Source organism: Stegostoma tigrinum, chromosome 4, assembly GCF_030684315.1.
Source record: "Stegostoma tigrinum isolate sSteTig4 chromosome 4, sSteTig4.hap1, whole genome shotgun sequence".
NCBI classification, from domain to species: domain Eukaryota; kingdom Metazoa; phylum Chordata; class Chondrichthyes; order Orectolobiformes; family Stegostomatidae; genus Stegostoma; species Stegostoma tigrinum.
Window position 1 is genome coordinate 111,246,041 of NC_081357.1, and position 19,508 is coordinate 111,265,548.

The following is a 19,508-nucleotide window of genomic DNA, read 5'->3' on the forward strand; positions in this document are numbered from 1 at the left end:
ACATATAATATGAATGTTTATGGGATACTATTTAATAATTTAAAGATGATGAGAGAAGAAGCACAAAACGGTTTTTTGTAAAACTAGATAAGCAAACATTGCTAACTAATTAGGTAAGCTCTCTTTGTTTAGGGAAATGAAATCTATCTACTTTACACAGCAACATTTAGCGATGGTACCTCAGAACCCAGCCAGTCCAAATATTCAGTTGATAGGGCATGTCTTCTAAAGTGCCTCTTTGCCAGATTCTAGATCTTCAAATTAGAAATGCTACGAATGTGTACCATGTCAGGTTGCCAGCTGTGGTATTCAGCATGAAAAATCAGTGCATGTTTATATAGGTCAATTTATTATTGTGTAAAACATCGCCCTCTGCTGTTTATGTTAGCATTACAACTAGCATTGTCTTAGTAAAGAGCTGGAGGAATGCAGCAGGCCAGGCAGCATTAGAAGAGCAGGAAAGTGGACGTTTCAGGTCAGGGCCCTTCTTCAGACCGAGTCCCAACCCAAAACATCAGCTTTCTTGCTGCCTGGCCTGTTAACGTTTCTCTGGCTCCAGCATTTTCTATTCTTGCTATCTCTGATTGTCTGAATGAATTCATCTGGACTTTGTTTTAACACGTTTCCGAATAGCAGTTACTGGAGTTCTGTGAGAATGACCCATGATTTCCATCTGCTCTTTCCCCATGAAACTCAAGCACCTGTTTGGAAGTCAGCTAAGTCAGCAAGTTTAGCAATCAAGCCCAGATCTTTTGACCATTTCATCCTGCAAATAATACATTTGCCTGCTGAGGCATAGGAGAATCTTTACCCCATATACTTTTGGAGCTTCTGTATTTGTCGGACTTTAGTAAAGTGATTTGGGAGAAATGTGCAGTAATCACGAAGACTTTTGAGATCATGACATGCACACAACTGAATAGGATAATGGCAGCTGACTGGCTGCATCAGAAAAACTTTGTGGCTGAATTTTAATGTGAAAACTTTGGAGGCTAAAAAACACCAGTATAAGTCTTGACTTTATTAACAGTTAATAAGCACCCTCATGATGGACTAATTTCTGAAACTTTGTAGGTAGACAATGTTAGTGGGCATACTGTGAATTGTGTATATGTTCTTTATGTAGTTTTTTGTCCACAGATTAAGGTGATAATGGCCACCAGTGTTTGTAGCTGAAGTGTGCTTTGACATCTCTGGAAAGGTTTTAACACAATATAAAGCTTAGTTATTCATCATCCTGATGACTCAGTTTGTTGCACAGGTAATGTGATACTATTCAATAGGAAGGTCACATTTAACTTAGATTTGTGGTGTTAACTAATCTCGGTCAGGATAGTGCATTGATAAAGCTACTACAGTTGTCTCTACACTTGTAATTCTGAGTGGTTCCATACAATTGAATAGCTTACTGAAATCTGTAGTGTAGGTTTGAATGCAAAGAATGGCTACTTAGTTACTGACCTTGTGATTCAGGAATTGTACGCCATTAAGATGTTGAAACTTTCAGGTGCAGACATTTAATGTGATGATTGACAGAAAATAAATGCTACTTTTTCAGTCGAACCTAATACTCGACTTTTCTCAAAGCAGTGCATCCAGTAATTTGGTTGCTTAAGGCCTTTGAGATGCATTATAGCATCCTTCTGGTTAGTCTGAGATTTGCCAAATCCCTAAAGGGCAAGCAGGATGAATAGAGCTCTGAGAAAACTACAGTCACAGTTGGGATGAAAATTAAGGAAAGACTGGATAGGCTGGGTTTGTTACCCTTGGAATAGAGGACGCTAAGGGGGAAATCTGATGGACATACACAAAATTGAGATGCATAAACAAGTAGATCTCTTTTCCATGGCAAACGTGTCTAAGACCAGAGGTCAGGAGCAAATGGTTTAGAGAAGATCTGAGGGGAAAACTCACCACCCAAAGGATGGTAGATTTATGGAATGTGCTGTCTGAGAGGGTGGTGAAACAGTATTCTTACAACATTTTGAGTAGCTAGATGAGTAATTAAAACGGCAAGGCATAATAGGATATGGGCCAAGTGCAAGTAAATGGGATTTGTGTAGTTTTGGTGTATGTTGGTTGGTGTAGACATGGAGGGCTGAAGGGTCAGTTTCCGTGGTCTTTGATATTGAAAATCAGAGAAATCTCTAGTTCAAGCCATCGAACATAGAACAATACAGCGCAGAACAGGCCCTTCGGCCGTCGATGTTGCGCCAACCTGTGAACTAACCTAAGCCCCTCCCCCTACACTATCCCGTCATCATCCATATACTTATCCAAGGACTGTTTAAATACCCCTAATGTGGCTGAGTTAACTACATTGGCAGGCAGGGCATTCCACATTCTTACCACTCTGAGTAAAGATCCTGCCTCTGTCATCTGTCTTAAATCTGTCACCCCTTAATTTGTAGCTATGCCCCCTTGTACAAGCTGAAGTCATCGTCCTCGGAAAAAGACTCTCACTATCCACCCTATCTAATCCTCTGATCATCTTGTGTGTCTCTATTAATTCCCCTCTTAGCCTCCTTCTCTCCAATAAGAACCAGACCCAAGTCCCTCAGCCTTTCTTCATAGGGCCTGCACTCCAGACCAGGCAACATCCTGGTAAATATCCTCTGCACTTTTTCCACTGCTTCCACATCCTTCCTGTAATGGGGCGACCAAAACCGCACGCAATATTCCTATTGAGGCTGCACTAGCGTTTTGTACAGTTGCAGCATGACATTACAGCTCCAGAACTCAATCCCTCTACCAATAAACCTAACACACCGTAAGCCTTCGTAACAGCACTATCAACCTGGGTGGCAACTTTCAGGGATCTAAGTACGTGGACACCAAGATCCCTCTGTGCATCCACTCTACCAAAAATCTTTCCATTGACCCGGTATTCTGCCTTCCTATTATTCCTCCCAAAGTGAATCACCTCACATTTATCCATATTACACTCAATTTGCCACCTTTCAGCCCAGTTCTGCAGTTTATCCAAGGATCATGTCTAACATAGAGGAAGATGGTTGTAGTTATTGCACTGCAGAGTGATGTCAATTGCATGGCTCAATTCCAACACTGGCTAAAATTACCATGAAGGACTCTACTTCTCAACATCTCCCCTGACTTGAGGCGTGGTGACTCTCCTTTGAAACTACCATTACTTGTCACACTCTAATTAGGGAATAGTCCGTGGTCCAGGTGTGGACTTTACAATTACAACTACGATTAAACTTCAGAAATATTTCATTAGCTGTGAAGAGCTTTGGGATGTTATGGAATGGGAAAATGCGAAGTAAATATAAGTTAATGTTGTTTGTCTGTTATTTATGTGTTGACAGTAAGCAGTTCTTTCGACTAGATAAGTATATGGTCAGGTAGAATAGGGAATGGCTTCGAGCAATGCTTCATGGAGTTACCGTTAAAGGTGACTGGACATGTCACGACATAGTCATACAGTGCACAAAATATCCATAATATAGATTGCCTGGGCACTGTGAATTATAATGTGATTAAATTTAAGATTATCTCACCATAAACTGTCTGTGTTCACCACAACAGAGCATATAATTTCAGGAATGTAAGTTTCAGAGGAATAAGAAATTAATTGTGATATTCTGCTGAGCAAGCTCCCTTTTGAGGCAAAAATAGAAGTCTGTTGTTTGCAAATTTTAATTTGGGCATGTAATCTCCAAAATAGCTGAATTAAGCAATTAAATTGGAAATAAAAAGGAAAAAGGTGTTGTTCAACTACAAGGAAATAAGTGAGGATGAGATCTTTTATGTATAATGTATAAGTTAAATGTGATGTTGGGTCCAAAGAGAATCATAGTGAACAAAACAAAGGACAATAGAATTTGCAGCACAAAGAAAAAAAATTGAGCCTCTGTTCTACTACACTCTGATCTCAAACTCTCATTCCAGTGTTCTCTTCATATCTTTGATGTCCGTATGCTTCAAACAATGCTCCTATTAAGGGATGTTATAATGTATGTATCTAAACATTTGATTCAATTTTTCCATGTCTAATATCCAGTGTGCATAGAACTTCTGGCTTCTCACATCTCTTTCTAGTGATCAAACATTGAGTCAAGACCTTCTTTTCCCATCTTGGGTAGACCAAACTGACCTATGCCACGTTCTGAGTCATTCACTTTATCAAGCTTTAAATGGAAGCCACTAATCAATATTCCTGTTAATTTTAAACTAGGTACTTACTTGCAGACTTTTTCTATAAGTACCTTTGCCTTGTACTGCATTGATTTCTTCTTCAAATGTGGTGTTTCTTAGTTGTGTTTCTGCTTATCATATTTCTCATTGTCTTCCCATTCCTCCCCATATTTCTAAAGGTGCTCGCTGCTTTTGGACATAATTCTGTGGTCACGCTCATTTGCCATACACAACTAGCCCTTTGTGTCATAAATATTGTGCGCGCAAGGCCAAGTCATACCATTCTTTCAGTAAATTAAAATGCATTCCTTTTCTCTTTTTGTAAAAGGCATTGCAGGTGTCAAAGTTGGTATATTGGATTTGTGATGTTAAGCTGAGCAAGTTGTTTACTTTCTTTTTCCCTCTTTATCAGGATTATGTACTTGCAATTGATATGTACCATTCAGTCACCCAATACCAACCAGAACAAGAGCCTCAGCTTCTCAGTGGCATAGGAAGGCTGCTTTTGCAGGTATGATCAATGGAAGAGGTCATAATCGGGAGATTGTCCTATGTTTCATCCTTAACCTTGTTTACTGAAGCAGAAACTTAGGGAATTTTGTAATAAACTAATCAATATTCTGTGGCTATTATAGGGAAATCGAGCTATATCTTCTGAAAATGTTTTATACTAATGTTCCCAAACAATGTAATGACAGTCAGCTCTCAAATAGTTGAGAAATGAAGATAGCTGTGAAACAGCATGAAGCTTGAAACATAACATAGTAGAGTGTTTAATTGCACTTGTCTTGTTTGAATTATAAAATTCTAGAAGGCTAAAAATCAAATGTGCTCAAAAAATACATGTCAAGTATATGACAGTTCACTGACGGTGTAAGAAATTCTGCTGGAAGTTGCTGCAAAGGCAGGCATGATTGAATTAATAATCTAACAGATTACTTGTCACCACTGAATAAATTCATGCACAAGCAGACAGCAGCAGATCAATAAATTAATACAGAAGCATGTAAATTTTACGACTCCATCTGTGCACTTGTTAGCCTGCAAATTTGTTTTGATCCCTGCTTTGGGGCATAAGAGAAAAGTGAAAGTGAGGTGAATATTGGGCAGAAATGGTTTACTCCTTAGTACTGTTTCACAAGAGTAATGCAATTATTGTGTGAGGTAAAGATGCGATGAGAGATATTTTTGGATGTCAAAATGGGGCCAGTAGACTAAATGATTTGAGCAAGTTGACAGAGCAATATTCACGTAGAAAATCGAGTTTAAGATAAATTTCTGTTCGGTTCTCTGTAGGAAAGCTTAAAAGAAAGGCTATCGTGAAAAATGGCTAAAGAGGTACAATTTAAAAATAAAAGTCACTTAAGTAGAGAATGAAAATCAGAGGAAAAATGTAGATGAGCTGGAAAGGTGAAAAGAGACCACAGCATGCTAGAGCTTAAATTGAAGACAGCAAACTTGTTTTGATATTGTACATCTCTTTCTCTCTCATTAGTGTCATGTGTATTTGATCTTGGAGTCAGTACATATCTCTACAATCATCTAATTCACAAACTTCCCTTCGTATTTTTACCCAATTTCAATTTCTCTCAATCTATTCCGACTGAAAGAGAAGCAACAAAATGCTGGTAATACTCAGCAGGTCAGGCAGCATCTACGAAGAGCTGCCAAGTTAACCTCTGAGATAGAAATCACCTTTCATCAGAACAGCCCAACTGTGTTGATTTCCCTTGATGTGTGACCTTTAACCCTTTCAGGTTTATTGTTGCCCACCCATTTTATTTTGAAAATGTGGGCTAAACAGTATTATATCCAACTCTTAATGTTAGTCCACCCCCTGTCCGTCTTTTTGTTTTGTACCAGATCGTACTTAATTTCTTTGGAAATTTTTCTCCTATTTCTGTATTCTTTTGCCTTGTAGTCTGATGCTCCTCTCACTGCTGACCTCGCTGATAATGTGTTATCCCATCTCTCTCACTGTATTGGGTTATTTTTATTTGTTTCTCCCTTTCGTTCACCCCATACTGATATCTGTCTCTCTCCTTATCTCAACCAGTGTCAACTCTGGAATAATGTTCACCTAAATCTTACTTCCAGCGTCTGGTTATAGCCGTGACCAGGCCTAGCAAGAAAGTATAAGTCATTGGTAGAAATCTATATACATGACATGAATGAAGAGAGAGAAAGAATGTATGTTTGGTAAGTTTGCAGATCAGACAAAGATGGGTAAAAAATGTTCGTGAAGGAACATGGAGTTTGCAAAAAAGTTTGGCTCAGGGGGTGAAATATTACCGGCAGGAGTATAATCTGAGGAAAATGTGAAATAATCCCCATTGACAGAGATGAGAAAAACAGTATATTTAAGTCGTAAATCAATCTTGATACATTGGATCTTTTTGCTCTGGTGCATGAATCCTAAAAGATTAGTATCCAGGTACAGCCGATGATGAAGAAGGCACAAGGATTGTTACTGTTTGTTGCAAGGGGAATAGAAAATGAAGGTAAGGATGTTTTGTTACAGTGGTATAAGGTGTTGATGAGACCATGTCCAGAGTACTGCTCTCCTATTTAAAAAAAGGATATAATGCCATTGGAAACAGTTCAGCAAAAGTTCACTGAAGATAACTTATTCCTACAGTGATGGGATTATGAGGAACGGTTGGACAGATGGGCCCTTTATCCATTAGTGTTTAGAAAAGGAAATCTGATGTTGAAATACCTAAGACAGTGGACTTGAGCGGATGTACTCCCTTGTAGAAGAAGCTGTGTATTGAAGTGGGTCTGATTTACTTCAGAGATGAGAATGTATTCTATCGGATGATAATCACCCACTGGAATTCGTCAGGAGAGGGGAGGCAAGTGATGTCACAGCAGAATATTCAAAAGAAATAAATTCAAAATAAAATCAAACCAATTCAAAGTAGTTGTTTAATTTTTTTCTTAAACCTGCCGCTTCCTAAATGGATCTCGTGCCTCTTCAACCAGTGTCTACATAACTTGCCATTGGGCCTGCTTATAAACCTATTGCCATGTATCATTGAATCTTTCCAATCTTTGATAGATTGACCAGACAGTGTGTTGTTAGATTGAAGCTTAGACTGTAAACCTTCAGGCAATTTATTCAATATGTAACAAGTAAATGGCTAGTCTGAGCAACATTCAGTACCATGGCCCAGAAATTCCTCAATTGACACAATCTGCATTAGGCTACTGTTTACTCCATTTCAAATTGAACAAACTGCAATGGAGAGTGTTTTCTTTCATTTTCCCATTGGTTGGATTGAAAATAGAGCTTTTCCTGAGTATCAGGGCTATCTGCAGTATTTCTGATACTGTTTTGGCTCAAACAAATATTTAGGTACCTTTAGTGGCTTCTTTAAACAAGCATCTTGCAGATGCTAATGTGAGAATTAAAAAGTGTATAGAAGCTTCTGCAGTTGGTTGGTTTCTGAGCAGTATGTACCCGACTTAGCTTTTCTGATCCATTCTGCAACCGTGTTGTAGAATGAGTTTGATGCACTCCATAAAAATGCAAAGCCATGGATACTTCACTGAAGCAGTGCAAATCTCCCAGAAATTCTTGGATGACGCAGGTCCACAATTTGCAAACCTCACTTCTTTATGATGCATAAAAAAGCAGTTTTGGTCGTTTGGTCAACATTATTTAAACCTTGTGTGCTAAGCCTGTGCTGTGGAGTCGAGCTTTGAGACTGTCTGTCTGCTCGTTTTGACCAATTGACATTTCAGGCAGACCAATATAAGTTTATAATTGTAAATCCCTAGTTGCCAAATGGTCAAAAAAGCTTATAGCCAATTATTGATTTTATTTCTGCTCTTACAGTTCTGGGGCTGTCAGTCACAAATCAGCTTTGCTCTGCCAATTCACTTGTTAACGGATTAACACTAATACCTATAGGCCTGGTTAACTTGAGCATGCTAAAGTTAACCTTAATTCCATTAGGAACACAGCACAGACTTTAGTTATTATTTGCAGATTTCTCTCGGTCTAGATTGGCCTGCTCAATACGTATTCAGTTTGCGGACATTTTGTGAAGTATGATATTGCAGCCCTCGTGTTGATCCTATTACACATAATTAGTGCACAAAGGCAATTTGATTTTCAATCACATTAGAAGCATCACACAATGGAACCCTCACTTAACATGAATTAATTTTTTAAATCAGATGGGATTAACTAGTCCCTCCGGGGTTATAAGCCAAAAATTGGAAAATAGAACAAGTGTGGTCAGATCTTTGTGGGCAAGAACAGACATGATGGGCTGAACAGCTTCTGTAGGAGTGTACCATCCGACCAGGGACGAAGATTCAGGAGGCAGTCAGGATTCAGGCGAGTGGAAGTGGAAGACATTTATTCAAGTAAGAACGAGTTGATGCAGGGAGAGAGCCAAAAGATCTTCTCCGAATCTGGCCTTGACCTGAGAAAGCAATTTTTCCCTCAAATTGTGGCTCAGATCAGAAGAGAGATCATTGACACAGTCTAAATTTTATGCTGACACACAGCATTTTTGTACACTTTTCATGACGATGATCAAATACAGCGTAGTCACTGTCCTTCCCCCTTAGTCCGTACACTCAATCCTGTGGGATATCTAATAAATGATGAGCATTCTAATGGAAAGCCCCAGGTTCCCATGATCTTATGGTATTTACCAGACATCGTAATCTGTACATCTTGGAATCTTTCTATGCATCCTATCAATTCACATTCCAAAAGTTATTAGCTGTACTCTTTCTGACCTGTACGAGATTGCTTATCTCTCAGGGCTGCTTGAATTACATTATTCATTGCATTCCATGTGCTGCCTTACCAAATTCAGTCATTCCTTTCATATTTCCCGCAGTCCCAATTATATAGATTTAAAAACACAACAATGTTAGTGCTAACTAACTGCTATAACATTTGTAACATTAACTTCTGTTTTGCAACTACTTCTGTTAGCACTTTGTAATTCATAAGTTGCGACCACTCTGTCGTTCAGGGCTTACCAGGCATCTAATTAACTTTCACATCTATGTTTAGATGTATTTCCCCGAATGCTCCCATTATACATTTAGATGTACACGTACCTATCCTTGTGTTTGAAACTTCACCCAGTGATTATCTGAAGAATCTTTAACTCGAGCCTATTTCTTAATATTATTGGGAACTTTTTTTTAAAAAGTTACACAATATCCTTAGCTGTTGTTTTTGCAGCTGCTTAGGGAGTTAATCTGGCTAGTTCGTGGGTTAAGACTGACACCTGGTGTTACTAATTTACTGGGGCAGCCAAACTTTCATTACTGAGGCAAGAATCAATTGCTCATCTGCTTAGGCATCCTCTTAGCTAAACTGTCTTGAGTAGCCCTGATCAAAGGCACTGTTATGTTTCACTTAAAATGGGACAGCCTGCTCTAACATTTATTTTAATGCTTGTCAGCCATTCTGTGTCCTCAAACATGGGCTGCTCTTACAGCTTCCTTGAACATCCAAGGGACGTTATAACAAGAAGACTGCCAGAATTCTTTTGTTCCCAAGATGATGGCATAAAATATCGCATCCATCTATGACAAGCAGCTTTTGCATGCCGTATCCTTTCTCTTCCATGGGATTGCTGATTCACAAAATTAGAATGAAGAATCCCTCTGCCAGTCTTGTGAGCATGAAAGAGAACTTAGCTATTGGATTTGTCTGCTGCTTTTATTGATCGATCTAGATTCAATACAGAAGACACCAGGCACTTCACATGATATGTTGCATATCAGCCTCTGAACGTCTGACTATTAAATGCCGAGTTTAACTCATTCTACTGATCCCAGGCACCCTTAAGAGCCTGCTCCTAATTCGTTCCTCCTGGGCCGAACATGCTCTGACAAAGGGCCTGGTATTCGCCTCATCCTCAATCCACAACTCTGAGTAACTGACTCCATAATTAAGACCTGATCTGCCCCTGCTGGGCCCACAACTCCCTGCACTGTTGCCAGATCCAATGGATCTCCGAGCCATGCCGTACCCTAGATTTTCCACCTATGTGCCCTGAACTACTGTGCACACTCCATCAGCTACCTGGCCCCTTTGCATCCTGGCAGCCTACTCTCTCACCTGCTGTAATACTGCTTTGACAACAACTGTCTGTGCAATACTTTTTTTTTCAATTTCAGAATATCACCACTGAATACTGTGGTGGGGGGGGAAGGGGCATGGTTTGCTTTCCCATGACTCTTTCCCACCTCAAGGGATCTGTCAGAATGAATGTACAGCTCTGCATTTCTGATGAAGCCTTAATCAGAATCTCCTGTCAGAAATGCAGAGCCCTTCTGTGGTACAAAATAAAGGCACAGAGTGGTAGACTGTGCAATAAAATAAATCCTTTATTTTTAAACCAAGTTTTTTTACACCATGTTTTGAACTTTCATAAACCCGTTTTTTGAATCCTCTTGAACTATGTTGCTGTGGAGCACCTGTTATCTAAATTAAAGCAACCAAGCATATACTTGATGCATATTAAAAATATAGGCACACTGGTTTAAAAATAACCCTGTAGCATCTAAGTAGGAGGAAATCAAAAATAAGTTCATACTGTAGAAAAAAGAATATATATATTCCTGAAGATATTGCTTAAAGCTACTAACATGTACCTGTCCTACATTTTCAGCATCTAGGGTTGATAAGTGACCGTTGTGTCTAGAAGCATTCTCTCAACAACAAGCTTCATGTTTTGTAGGCGCACTGTATTCTGGGTGCAGCTGTGAATGAGAGTTATTGATCTCCATGCAACAAGCTGTAACTAAATAATTTAGTGTTATTACTCCTACACAAAGCTAGGCTGCAGATTTATTGGAACAAAACAAAATTTTAAAAAGCCCCAAAACATTTCTACAATGCGTCAGTGAAGCAAACACTGGCAAAAACACAATTATGCCGGTGTGTGTTTTTTTTTAATGGTGTAGTGAGTTGGAATGCTCTTGATTCGCCTCTGAGGTCTGGCTTTGAGTGTACCTCTGATGAAAATTATCTCCCCGACAGCAGTAAAGTTTCTAAGCAGAGATGGTTTAGGAAGTTGAGTTCAGTTCCACAGCACCAAACTGCCAATAATTCTGCACTAAACAGGCAGTCATACAGAGCTGCCATAAGAATGGCTGGTATGGACAATGAAGAGACTGAGGTCACAAGCATACTTCTGTTCCACCATAGTACATATTTGGAACAAGTTTCAGTGTTTTCTTCCTCCTATTCCCAGCTGTCTTTTATTTGTTGATTCTTAATTTGTTGCAAACAACTGTTGTTGGTTTCTTTAGAGTATGTGGCTGAAAGAGAAGTTATTATTTTTCCATTATCCTTTTTACGTTAATGTCTACTAGTTACAAAAGTGTTTGGTGTTCTTGGAATTATTTTTATTTGTGATGCATCGTCATTAAAGCAACTGATAAAACCATGAAGTACAAAATGATGGTTCAGTAATGGTCAGTCTCAATAATGAGTCTATGAAAGAACATCAACTCAGAATTCCTTACTGTTTTCACATTCTTCTTCTGAGCCTCATGATAGTCATGGAAAATTAGTTGTCATTACTCTGTTTCCCTACTTAATTGGGTATTCATTTTAAATTTCCAACACTTCAGTTTTCACATTGAACTTCTTAGGCTGCTGAGTAGTTGTAGAATTACAGCAATTGAATTCGTGAGTTCAAAATAAAATCAAACCTCAATCTTTCTCAGGCAAAAGCCAACAAACCACTTTCCCGACGTAATGTATTAGGTACATTGCATGTGTGATGCAGTGCAACAAAATGCATAAAGATGTCGATGACAAATCGAGAGTTGGGGCAATATCATTAGTTTAGGTATTTGCATCAGAAACCCAAGACTTTTTCAGTTGGGCCTCTAGTCTCAGCAGTAACGTTCCAGTGAGTTGCTAGTGCCTTTTGAGCCTCTTGAGACAGAGCAGTGACTTCTGTTAGAGATAGTTGGAACTGCAGATGCTGGAGAATCTGAGATAACAAGATGTAGAGCTGAATGAACACAGCAGGCCAAGCAACATCAGAGGAGCAGGAAGGGTCTGAAGAAGGGCCCAGGCCCGAAACGTCAGCCTTCCTGCTTCTCTGCTGCTTGGCCTACTGTGTTCATCCAGCTCTACACCTTGTTATATCAATGATTTCTGATAGACTGGTTGGGCCTGTTTATAGGGAGTGGGGGAGTGCTGGGAAGGTGGACATTAATTGGCAGGAGGAGGCAGTGGTGCTATGAAGGTAACCTAAGCACTCAAGCCCCTAGTGGCTCCATGGAATGGAAGGTTTAAAAATTACCTTTTGCATTGGCAGCTTCCAGCAGTCTGTTTAAGGGATGGCTGTGTTTATGGACAACACCACTACGAAGTGAAGAATAATCCATACATATGCAAAATCGTTACATAACATCACAGTATTTCTATGACTGCTTTGGGCAGTTGCTGCAAGCAGGGAATATTGCATTAAAACAGTAATTTTGTTGAAAAACTATCTGAACAGGGCATTATGTATGTCTGTAGTCATCTAACAGTGGACAAGATAGTAATTAATCTATCAGCTTTGTGTTTTGGATAGTGCAGTACATGAAGGGAAAAGTGAATATTTCAAGTCCTGTTAATCACTGTCAATTTCTAAAAACCCAGCCAAAGCACAAGATCTGTTAGCTGAAACATTGCATTTCCTAATGTTGTCAAGGTTCAGGTGACACTGGAAGTCGTTCGTGTCGGCTAGTTCTATGCTCTCAGTGCCATTCCTAAATTGGGAGGGCACTATCTATTAAGAGCTCCTGTTTAAGGTGCAGAGAAAACACCTCCATTTCTGACTAGTTTCCAAAGCAAGGGTCCTTAATTTATCAGTAGGCCTCTTCTTTGAACAAAGAGCCGGCTACCTATTTAAGGCAGCCAGCAGGAATTCTTGAATATCATTTAAGTCATTATATTGTGGCACATATTTTGGTTGTCTCTAGACAATTCAGTGCCATTGACCTTAAGGAGCAGGATGATCAGAGGCAGCAGGGGCTATTTTTCCTTTTGTTATCTGATCAATGGACTGTCAGAGGAATATTAAGGCCCACCAAGTGCAATCTTCAAGTAGTGTTGTACATGCCCAATTTCAGACACGAAGCTGTTTACATATGTAGACCAGGGTGGCAATGTAGAGATGGACAGCCGTTTGTACTGGGTTGAGAGAAACCAAACAGTCAAAACTGTTTAACCAGTGTTTGTGTGTGTGTTGTAAACTGAAATGTATACTTCAGTGTTCTACTTCCTTGTATTTAGATTGGTGACATCAAAACAGCTGAGCAATATTTTCAAGAAGTTGAGCAAATATCTCCAAAGTTAGGAAATGAATTACAACAGAATGTAATCATTCAAATGAACAGGTAAGTCCCACAAGGTATGCTTTCAAATATGTAGATTCAAGTTCACCCTACTGGGTGCTATCTTTTCATATTCCACACCCCCGTGTTAAGTATTTAGAATATGCGAAACAACTTACAATGCTTCAACAAGAGATGCTGATGGTGCAGTTCACAGGGTCAAAAACTACCTCCAGTGGAAGATGCATTGGTCTGGATTTTGCCATCAGTGGCGAATGAGTGGCTCACATTGCTCATTATTACTGCATCTAGCCCAAAGCTTTCATGGGCTATTTGTGTTGTAAGCCATAGTAATCAGAAGTATGATACAGGTATCAGAGATCAGGTAAATAATGAGGCAATTTGAGTCTGCTCCACCAAGTTGATTGAAACATTGAATGTTTCAACATTATAATCCAATCCAGCAAGTGACTGTAGGAATATTTGATACAATGTAAAATTATGCACAGAAAATATAAACAGAACTAAGTTGGGTTTGGGAAAAATGAGACAGTGATTTTGTTTTGTTTTAAATCTGGAGGAATCTAAATAAAAGTTAATTTTCAGCACCACATAGTTTGTTTGAGAAGAAATTATTCATTGTACAGGCAGTCCCAGGTTGCAAACAGGTTCTGATTTTGAGCCCACTTATGGGTTGATTTGTGCACCAGTTGGAACACAATGTCTACATTGTAATGTGGCCATTTGTAAGTACAAGAAATAGCTTGTATGTTGAATCTTGAAAATGTCATCCATGTATAGGATTGTGCTCATAAATATGAGCAGTTGTAAGTCAGATCTTTGATATTTTAGGGACCCCCATACAGTGAAAAAAGAAATGGATGGACGAGCTTTAATTCAAGCCTTTTTAGTACGTGACTAGTAGGTGAATGCTGCAATTTCACACCCTTTATTTGATTGAATTTTGAGGCTGAATCTCTGAGGTATAGTAGAAAGGCTGTGAAGTAGCAGAGAAATGCAGAGAAGCAACTTCTTGATTTCCACTTCTGACCACTCCTGCAGATGTCTGAAGTTGCTGTTCAACTGTTTAACAATGAGTGTTAACAGCCTTGCTGCTTTTACTACTGCAGAATTAGAGACATTAATTTGCTGGCCATTGGTAACCTGTCTATAGTTAACCATAGGAAAGAGATTATACAGCAGCCTAGTGGTTCAGAGGGGGCTGGTCACATTTTACAAGACACATCCCATGTCCTTCGTAAGACTTAGTAGTTTGACAACAGGCTATAATCATAACCTTGATGGAGTTGATCATAACTAATGCTTGTGTATTTCTGCTTTTCAGTTGTCGTCTTCTCCTGGCCTCTTCAAATTTGGTCAATCATTCAGTAAATTTATATATTTGATTGCAGTTCTGGGTAGATGCAGTCCATTTTGTTTTCTGTAGTTATTCTTATGTTAATATATTTCTTGTTAATCATTTCAATTTTAGTGACTTCTTGTTGTTCCATTTTTTTTTTAAACCTTCACTTGCAACCAACACTTGCATGTACATTCTATTTTGGAGATATTCAAAGTTTAAGAGATATTCATGTTAATTAGAACTGCAATGTTTGAGATTTTATTCAAATAATTCACGAAAAGCATTACAAAGGGAAGACAAGACAGTTTATTGGTATATATTGCAAGTGATTCACTCCAAAGAGATAAAAGTTAAGTCTAACTGCAGCCTCCTGACAGAATTCAATCTCATTAGGCTGGAGCTGGCAGGGTCCAGACAGTGTTGATGCATCTCCAATCAGGTTTATTTTAAAAAAACAGAATATTGCAGGAGCAGCATATCAGTTGGCTGTCTCCAAAGGAGAAGATTGCCAACAAAGTAATGCAGATTTTTGGTACACACTTACAGAATTCTGCTCCCACAGACTAGAATGTTTTGAGGGATTTTTGAAGGCGTCTCCAATATGGCTTTGCATGTATGATACAAGTTTCTCTTTTTTTTAAGGAGTTTTGAAGGTGGGAGGAAGGAAACCCGGAAAAGGGATTAGTTGGTTTGATGGCCAAATGCTGAAATAAACAACTTCTGGCCACCTACCCATCCCAGAGGAGTCGGCTCCTCCTAAACCACATTTTTGCAAGCTCCGTTGGAATCGCCCTCCACAACCTTGTGTATTTTCTATTTTAATAGTCAAATTTAAAACATGGTGACAGCTATGTACAACAGGGCATGGCTAGTGATAATCATATGAATGCGGGCTGAATATATTGGCATCATTCAAGTCCCAAACGGTGCTTAATTTCTAATGCACTTTTGCACTAAAATCTGCAAAACTATATTGCATTCCTTGCCCATGCAGTCAAAAGAGTGTTTGGGAGTTGCTGAAAGTATAAAACTATGATTTTCTTCATATAACAAAATTGGAAACTATAAGATAGATCCAACTCCTCCCAGCCCTACCCTTCCATGCACCTGGCAAAAATGCTAAGCATAACTTGTTAGAGCATTTCATTTCATGTGGTTTTATTTGTTCTGATTTTGCCTATATTTTGCCTGTAAGTTATTTAGCACAAATAGCAAAAGCACTAAAGATGTTAATTTGTTTTTAGGGCATTCCTCCATCTTGGTCAAAATAACTTTGCTGAAGCCCATAAATTCTTCACTGAAGTTACCAAATTAGACCCGAGCAATCCAGTGGTAAGAGTCTGTGGAGTATTGTTTAATATTTTCATAGATATAGTGACATTGTTCAGTCGCTTTCAGTTGTCGGTTTTGCCATAGACTTGGGATTATTTTTACATGTTCCCAAAAAAAAAGCCTGCTTTAGAAAGCCACACCAGCAAATCCACAATGTTTGTATAGCAGGAAATGTTATATCTTCCATGACGTGTGTTTTTGAGCTAGTGTATGTTTTTATATCTCAATTCCAAGGGTAGCATGGTGGCTTTCTGGCTAGCACTGCTGCCTCGCAGCACCAGGAGAGCTGTGTGGAGTTCTCCCTATGTCTGCATGAGTTTCTTCTCGATGCTCCAGTTTCCTCCCATAGTCCAGAAATGCTAAATTGCTTGTGGTGTCCAAGGATGTGAATGTTAGGTGGATTAGCCATGGGAATTACAGGGGTAGGTTGGGATGCCCTTTGGAGATTCAATGTGGACTTGATGGGTGGAATGGCCTACTTCCACACAGTAGGGAATCTTTGATCTCTGATCTTTCAATTTCCAAATGTATACGTTTTAGTGAAAAAGCCCTGTTGGAGATTCTATAATTTTCATCCAGCTGGCTGACATTTGAAGTAAAATTGTTCCCAAAAGATTGTCACCATCTAGCTCCTTGGTATTCGACTGTGCATTTACCCAGTGCTAAATCTCAACCAACACATCTGGTTTCAAGTTATGAGTTTCCTTATTTCTCTGCTTATTGCCAAATATGCCTGCTGTTCTTTGGGTAAAGTGCCATAAACTCCACTTTCATCTCACCACCCACTCAGCAGGGGAGAAGAAAATCATCCCCAGTTTGTTTTTTTTTCACCTATTGCCAACTTCCAATCCCATGAAATGTTAGGCCATTTTGCATCCTTTTGACCCTTCTACAAAACAGCTGTACTCAATAAACTCTTGCCATTTCTGCATGTTTCACACCAAAATTCCCCCAACTTCCCTTGTGTGTCGTCAGGAATATCATCAGCCTGTAAATCATCTTGCTATATTGCAAATTTTGATCACTTTGGGAATCTGATTACTGTATTTATGCTTTCAATAGCATAAGATTTTAAGAACCTCTAGCATTAATTTAAAACAATTAAAATGTTGCTCTGACCCCCAGTTATTCGACTGTTACTTCCATTTCAGTAAGTGACTGTTGAAAACATAAAAATTACAACTTTTAGAGAATTAAATGTTTTTTTTTAAAATCCAACAGAATGTGGGAAATGCAAAAGAATGTGATGAGCTCTCTGTGTTATGATAAAAGGCTTCATTCTGTGCTGAAATTATGAAAATAAAATCTGAGAACGTTCTGACAAAATAACTTTAGACCAAATGATAAAGCAGCTAGGTCAATGGCACACAGCTGCGGGTGTGCTCATTAATTAAATCAATCATCGGGCATGTTCCTGTCATTTTCACATGTTGTTTTTCTTTAGGCAAATAATAATGCAGCCGTTTGCTTGTTGTACTTGGGAAAACTGAAGGACTCCCTCAGGCAGCTGGAAGCGCTCGTACAGCAGGATCCCAAACACTACCTACATGAAAGTGTTCTTTTTAACCTGACCACTATGTATGAGCTTGAATCATCTCGCAGTACGCAGAAAAAGCAGAGTTTGCTGGAGTCGGTGGCCTGTCGTGAAGGAGACAGCTTTAATATTCAGTGTCTGAAGTTACTGTGAACTGCTTTCTGTCCAGTTTGTATTTAGTTATTGTAACTTGAAAGATGTAAATATGTAATTACGTATATTTTAATGATCTTTAACTGCAGCTTTATTGTCTATGTTGCAATTAAGTGCCCCACACATGATATATTTTGCAACAATCAGCTTCTGTTTTGGGGGGGGATAAGGAAACACTTCACATTTCAAATGCCTGTACCATTTTATATTTGTTTGCTCCTACACTCATTTCACTGTGTATTCTGACAGGGCTGTTCCAAATTGGTTGTTAAATAAATTAGAATAATGCTGTTGTTTTAAATAAACACAAATGTAAATCATGTTTATAATTATCATTCATTGGTCTTATCTTTACCTCAAACTCCTCTTCCGGTTTGATGAATGGGTTTTTTTTTAAGAAGGTCAGTGTGTTTGACATATTGATGTAGGTTTTGATATTTGTGATACCTCAAGTGAGACTTGAACCCAAGCCCTCTAGTCCTGAGATAGGGACACTATCATTGCGCCACAAGTTCTCTGCAAGAGGTAAGTTTCAATGTTGTACCAGGACCAAGAGTAATCAGACTACAAGGCATTTGTTGCTTGGTGGACAGTGCTTCATCCTTCCTAAAAGAGTTCCCAATGCACCAATTTTGGTTTCAATCTATTCAATAAATAAGAGGCAGTTCACTTCTAATCCACAGCATATGTTCTAAGAAGGTTAATCTATTGCCCAGAACCAAAAAAAATACAACTTTTGTTTGGTATCTTAACTAAGTCTGTTGTGAAATATTTAGAATTCCAGAAACTCTAGGAAACAGTAGTACATCAGGATTGAGGGCTACACAATCCGGAGACTACACCTGAATGAGAGACAGATCGAGCAATGAAACAAATTTGATTTATTTGGTAGTTTATGATATGTGTTTCTCAAATTTAAATATAGATTAATAGTCCGGTTGTGACACAGAACTAACAACCTTCAAGCAAGTTAAATGGTCTTGTTCAACAGGAAGCTGCCTCATGGTGGTGTTTATGTCAATCAACTGCAAGTAATTGGTTGAATTGGTTTTAATTATTGAGCAAGAAGCTAAACTAGCTAGTGAATCATAGTCTCTAAAGTAAGGCTAGGGATTTGAAATGACACGGTCAGTAAAGGACTTGCAATCTGGAAACTACAATGAGACATAAGGAGTTCAGGAACAATATAGATACAAGTGGATATTCATTGCAAGGGGAAAGCAATGATTTAATTTTTGTAACCAGTTACAATACTATCGTGATTTTATTCATAGTTGTAAAGCTTAAAATTGGTAAAGGATTTTAAAGCAGTTGCAAAGATTAACTGATAAATAAAGGAATGAGGAGAATCCACATTCTGTGCCAGAAGTGCCAGTTTTGATGGTTTTAGCTCCATGTTTTTGAGTAGTACCTGGCATTATTGCTGTGCATCTCTGAACTTTGTGGGTGGATAGATGTTTATAGATAGCCTGTTTATGGATGATGCCACCCTGCAACTTTGGAAATTACAGGAAAAGGAATGGGTGACCAAGCATTCAAAAATGAAAAGAGAGTACAGGTATCTGCTGCTGCCCAACCACTGTTCAGGTCCAAATGTTGATGAGCACAAAAGTTCATCTAAGGAGTAGAGCCAACGTTGAGCCT

The 19,508-nt window shown here is 38.8% G+C and overlaps 1 protein-coding gene across 4 annotated transcripts in view; it reads left to right on the forward strand.

Annotated features, from left to right (window-relative positions):
* trappc12 (trafficking protein particle complex subunit 12) overlaps nucleotides 1-18,184 on the forward strand; it is a 63,095-nt gene extending 44,911 nt beyond the window's left edge. For 3 of the 4 annotated variants that reach the window (XM_048531883.2, XM_048531884.2, XM_048531881.2), the window contains 4 exons: nucleotides 4,571-4,669; nucleotides 13,442-13,545; nucleotides 16,090-16,177; nucleotides 17,622-18,184. In XM_048531883.2, coding sequence (XP_048387840.1) covers nucleotides 4,571-4,669; nucleotides 13,442-13,545; nucleotides 16,090-16,177; nucleotides 17,622-17,864 — 534 coding nt within the window. In that variant the 3' untranslated portion in view covers nucleotides 17,865-18,184. The remainder of the gene's footprint in view (nucleotides 1-4,570; nucleotides 4,670-13,441; nucleotides 13,546-16,089; nucleotides 16,178-17,621) is intronic. The other variant, XM_059645601.1, reaches the window with a different exon arrangement.
* The last annotated feature ends 1,324 nt before the right edge of the window (nucleotides 18,185-19,508 follow it).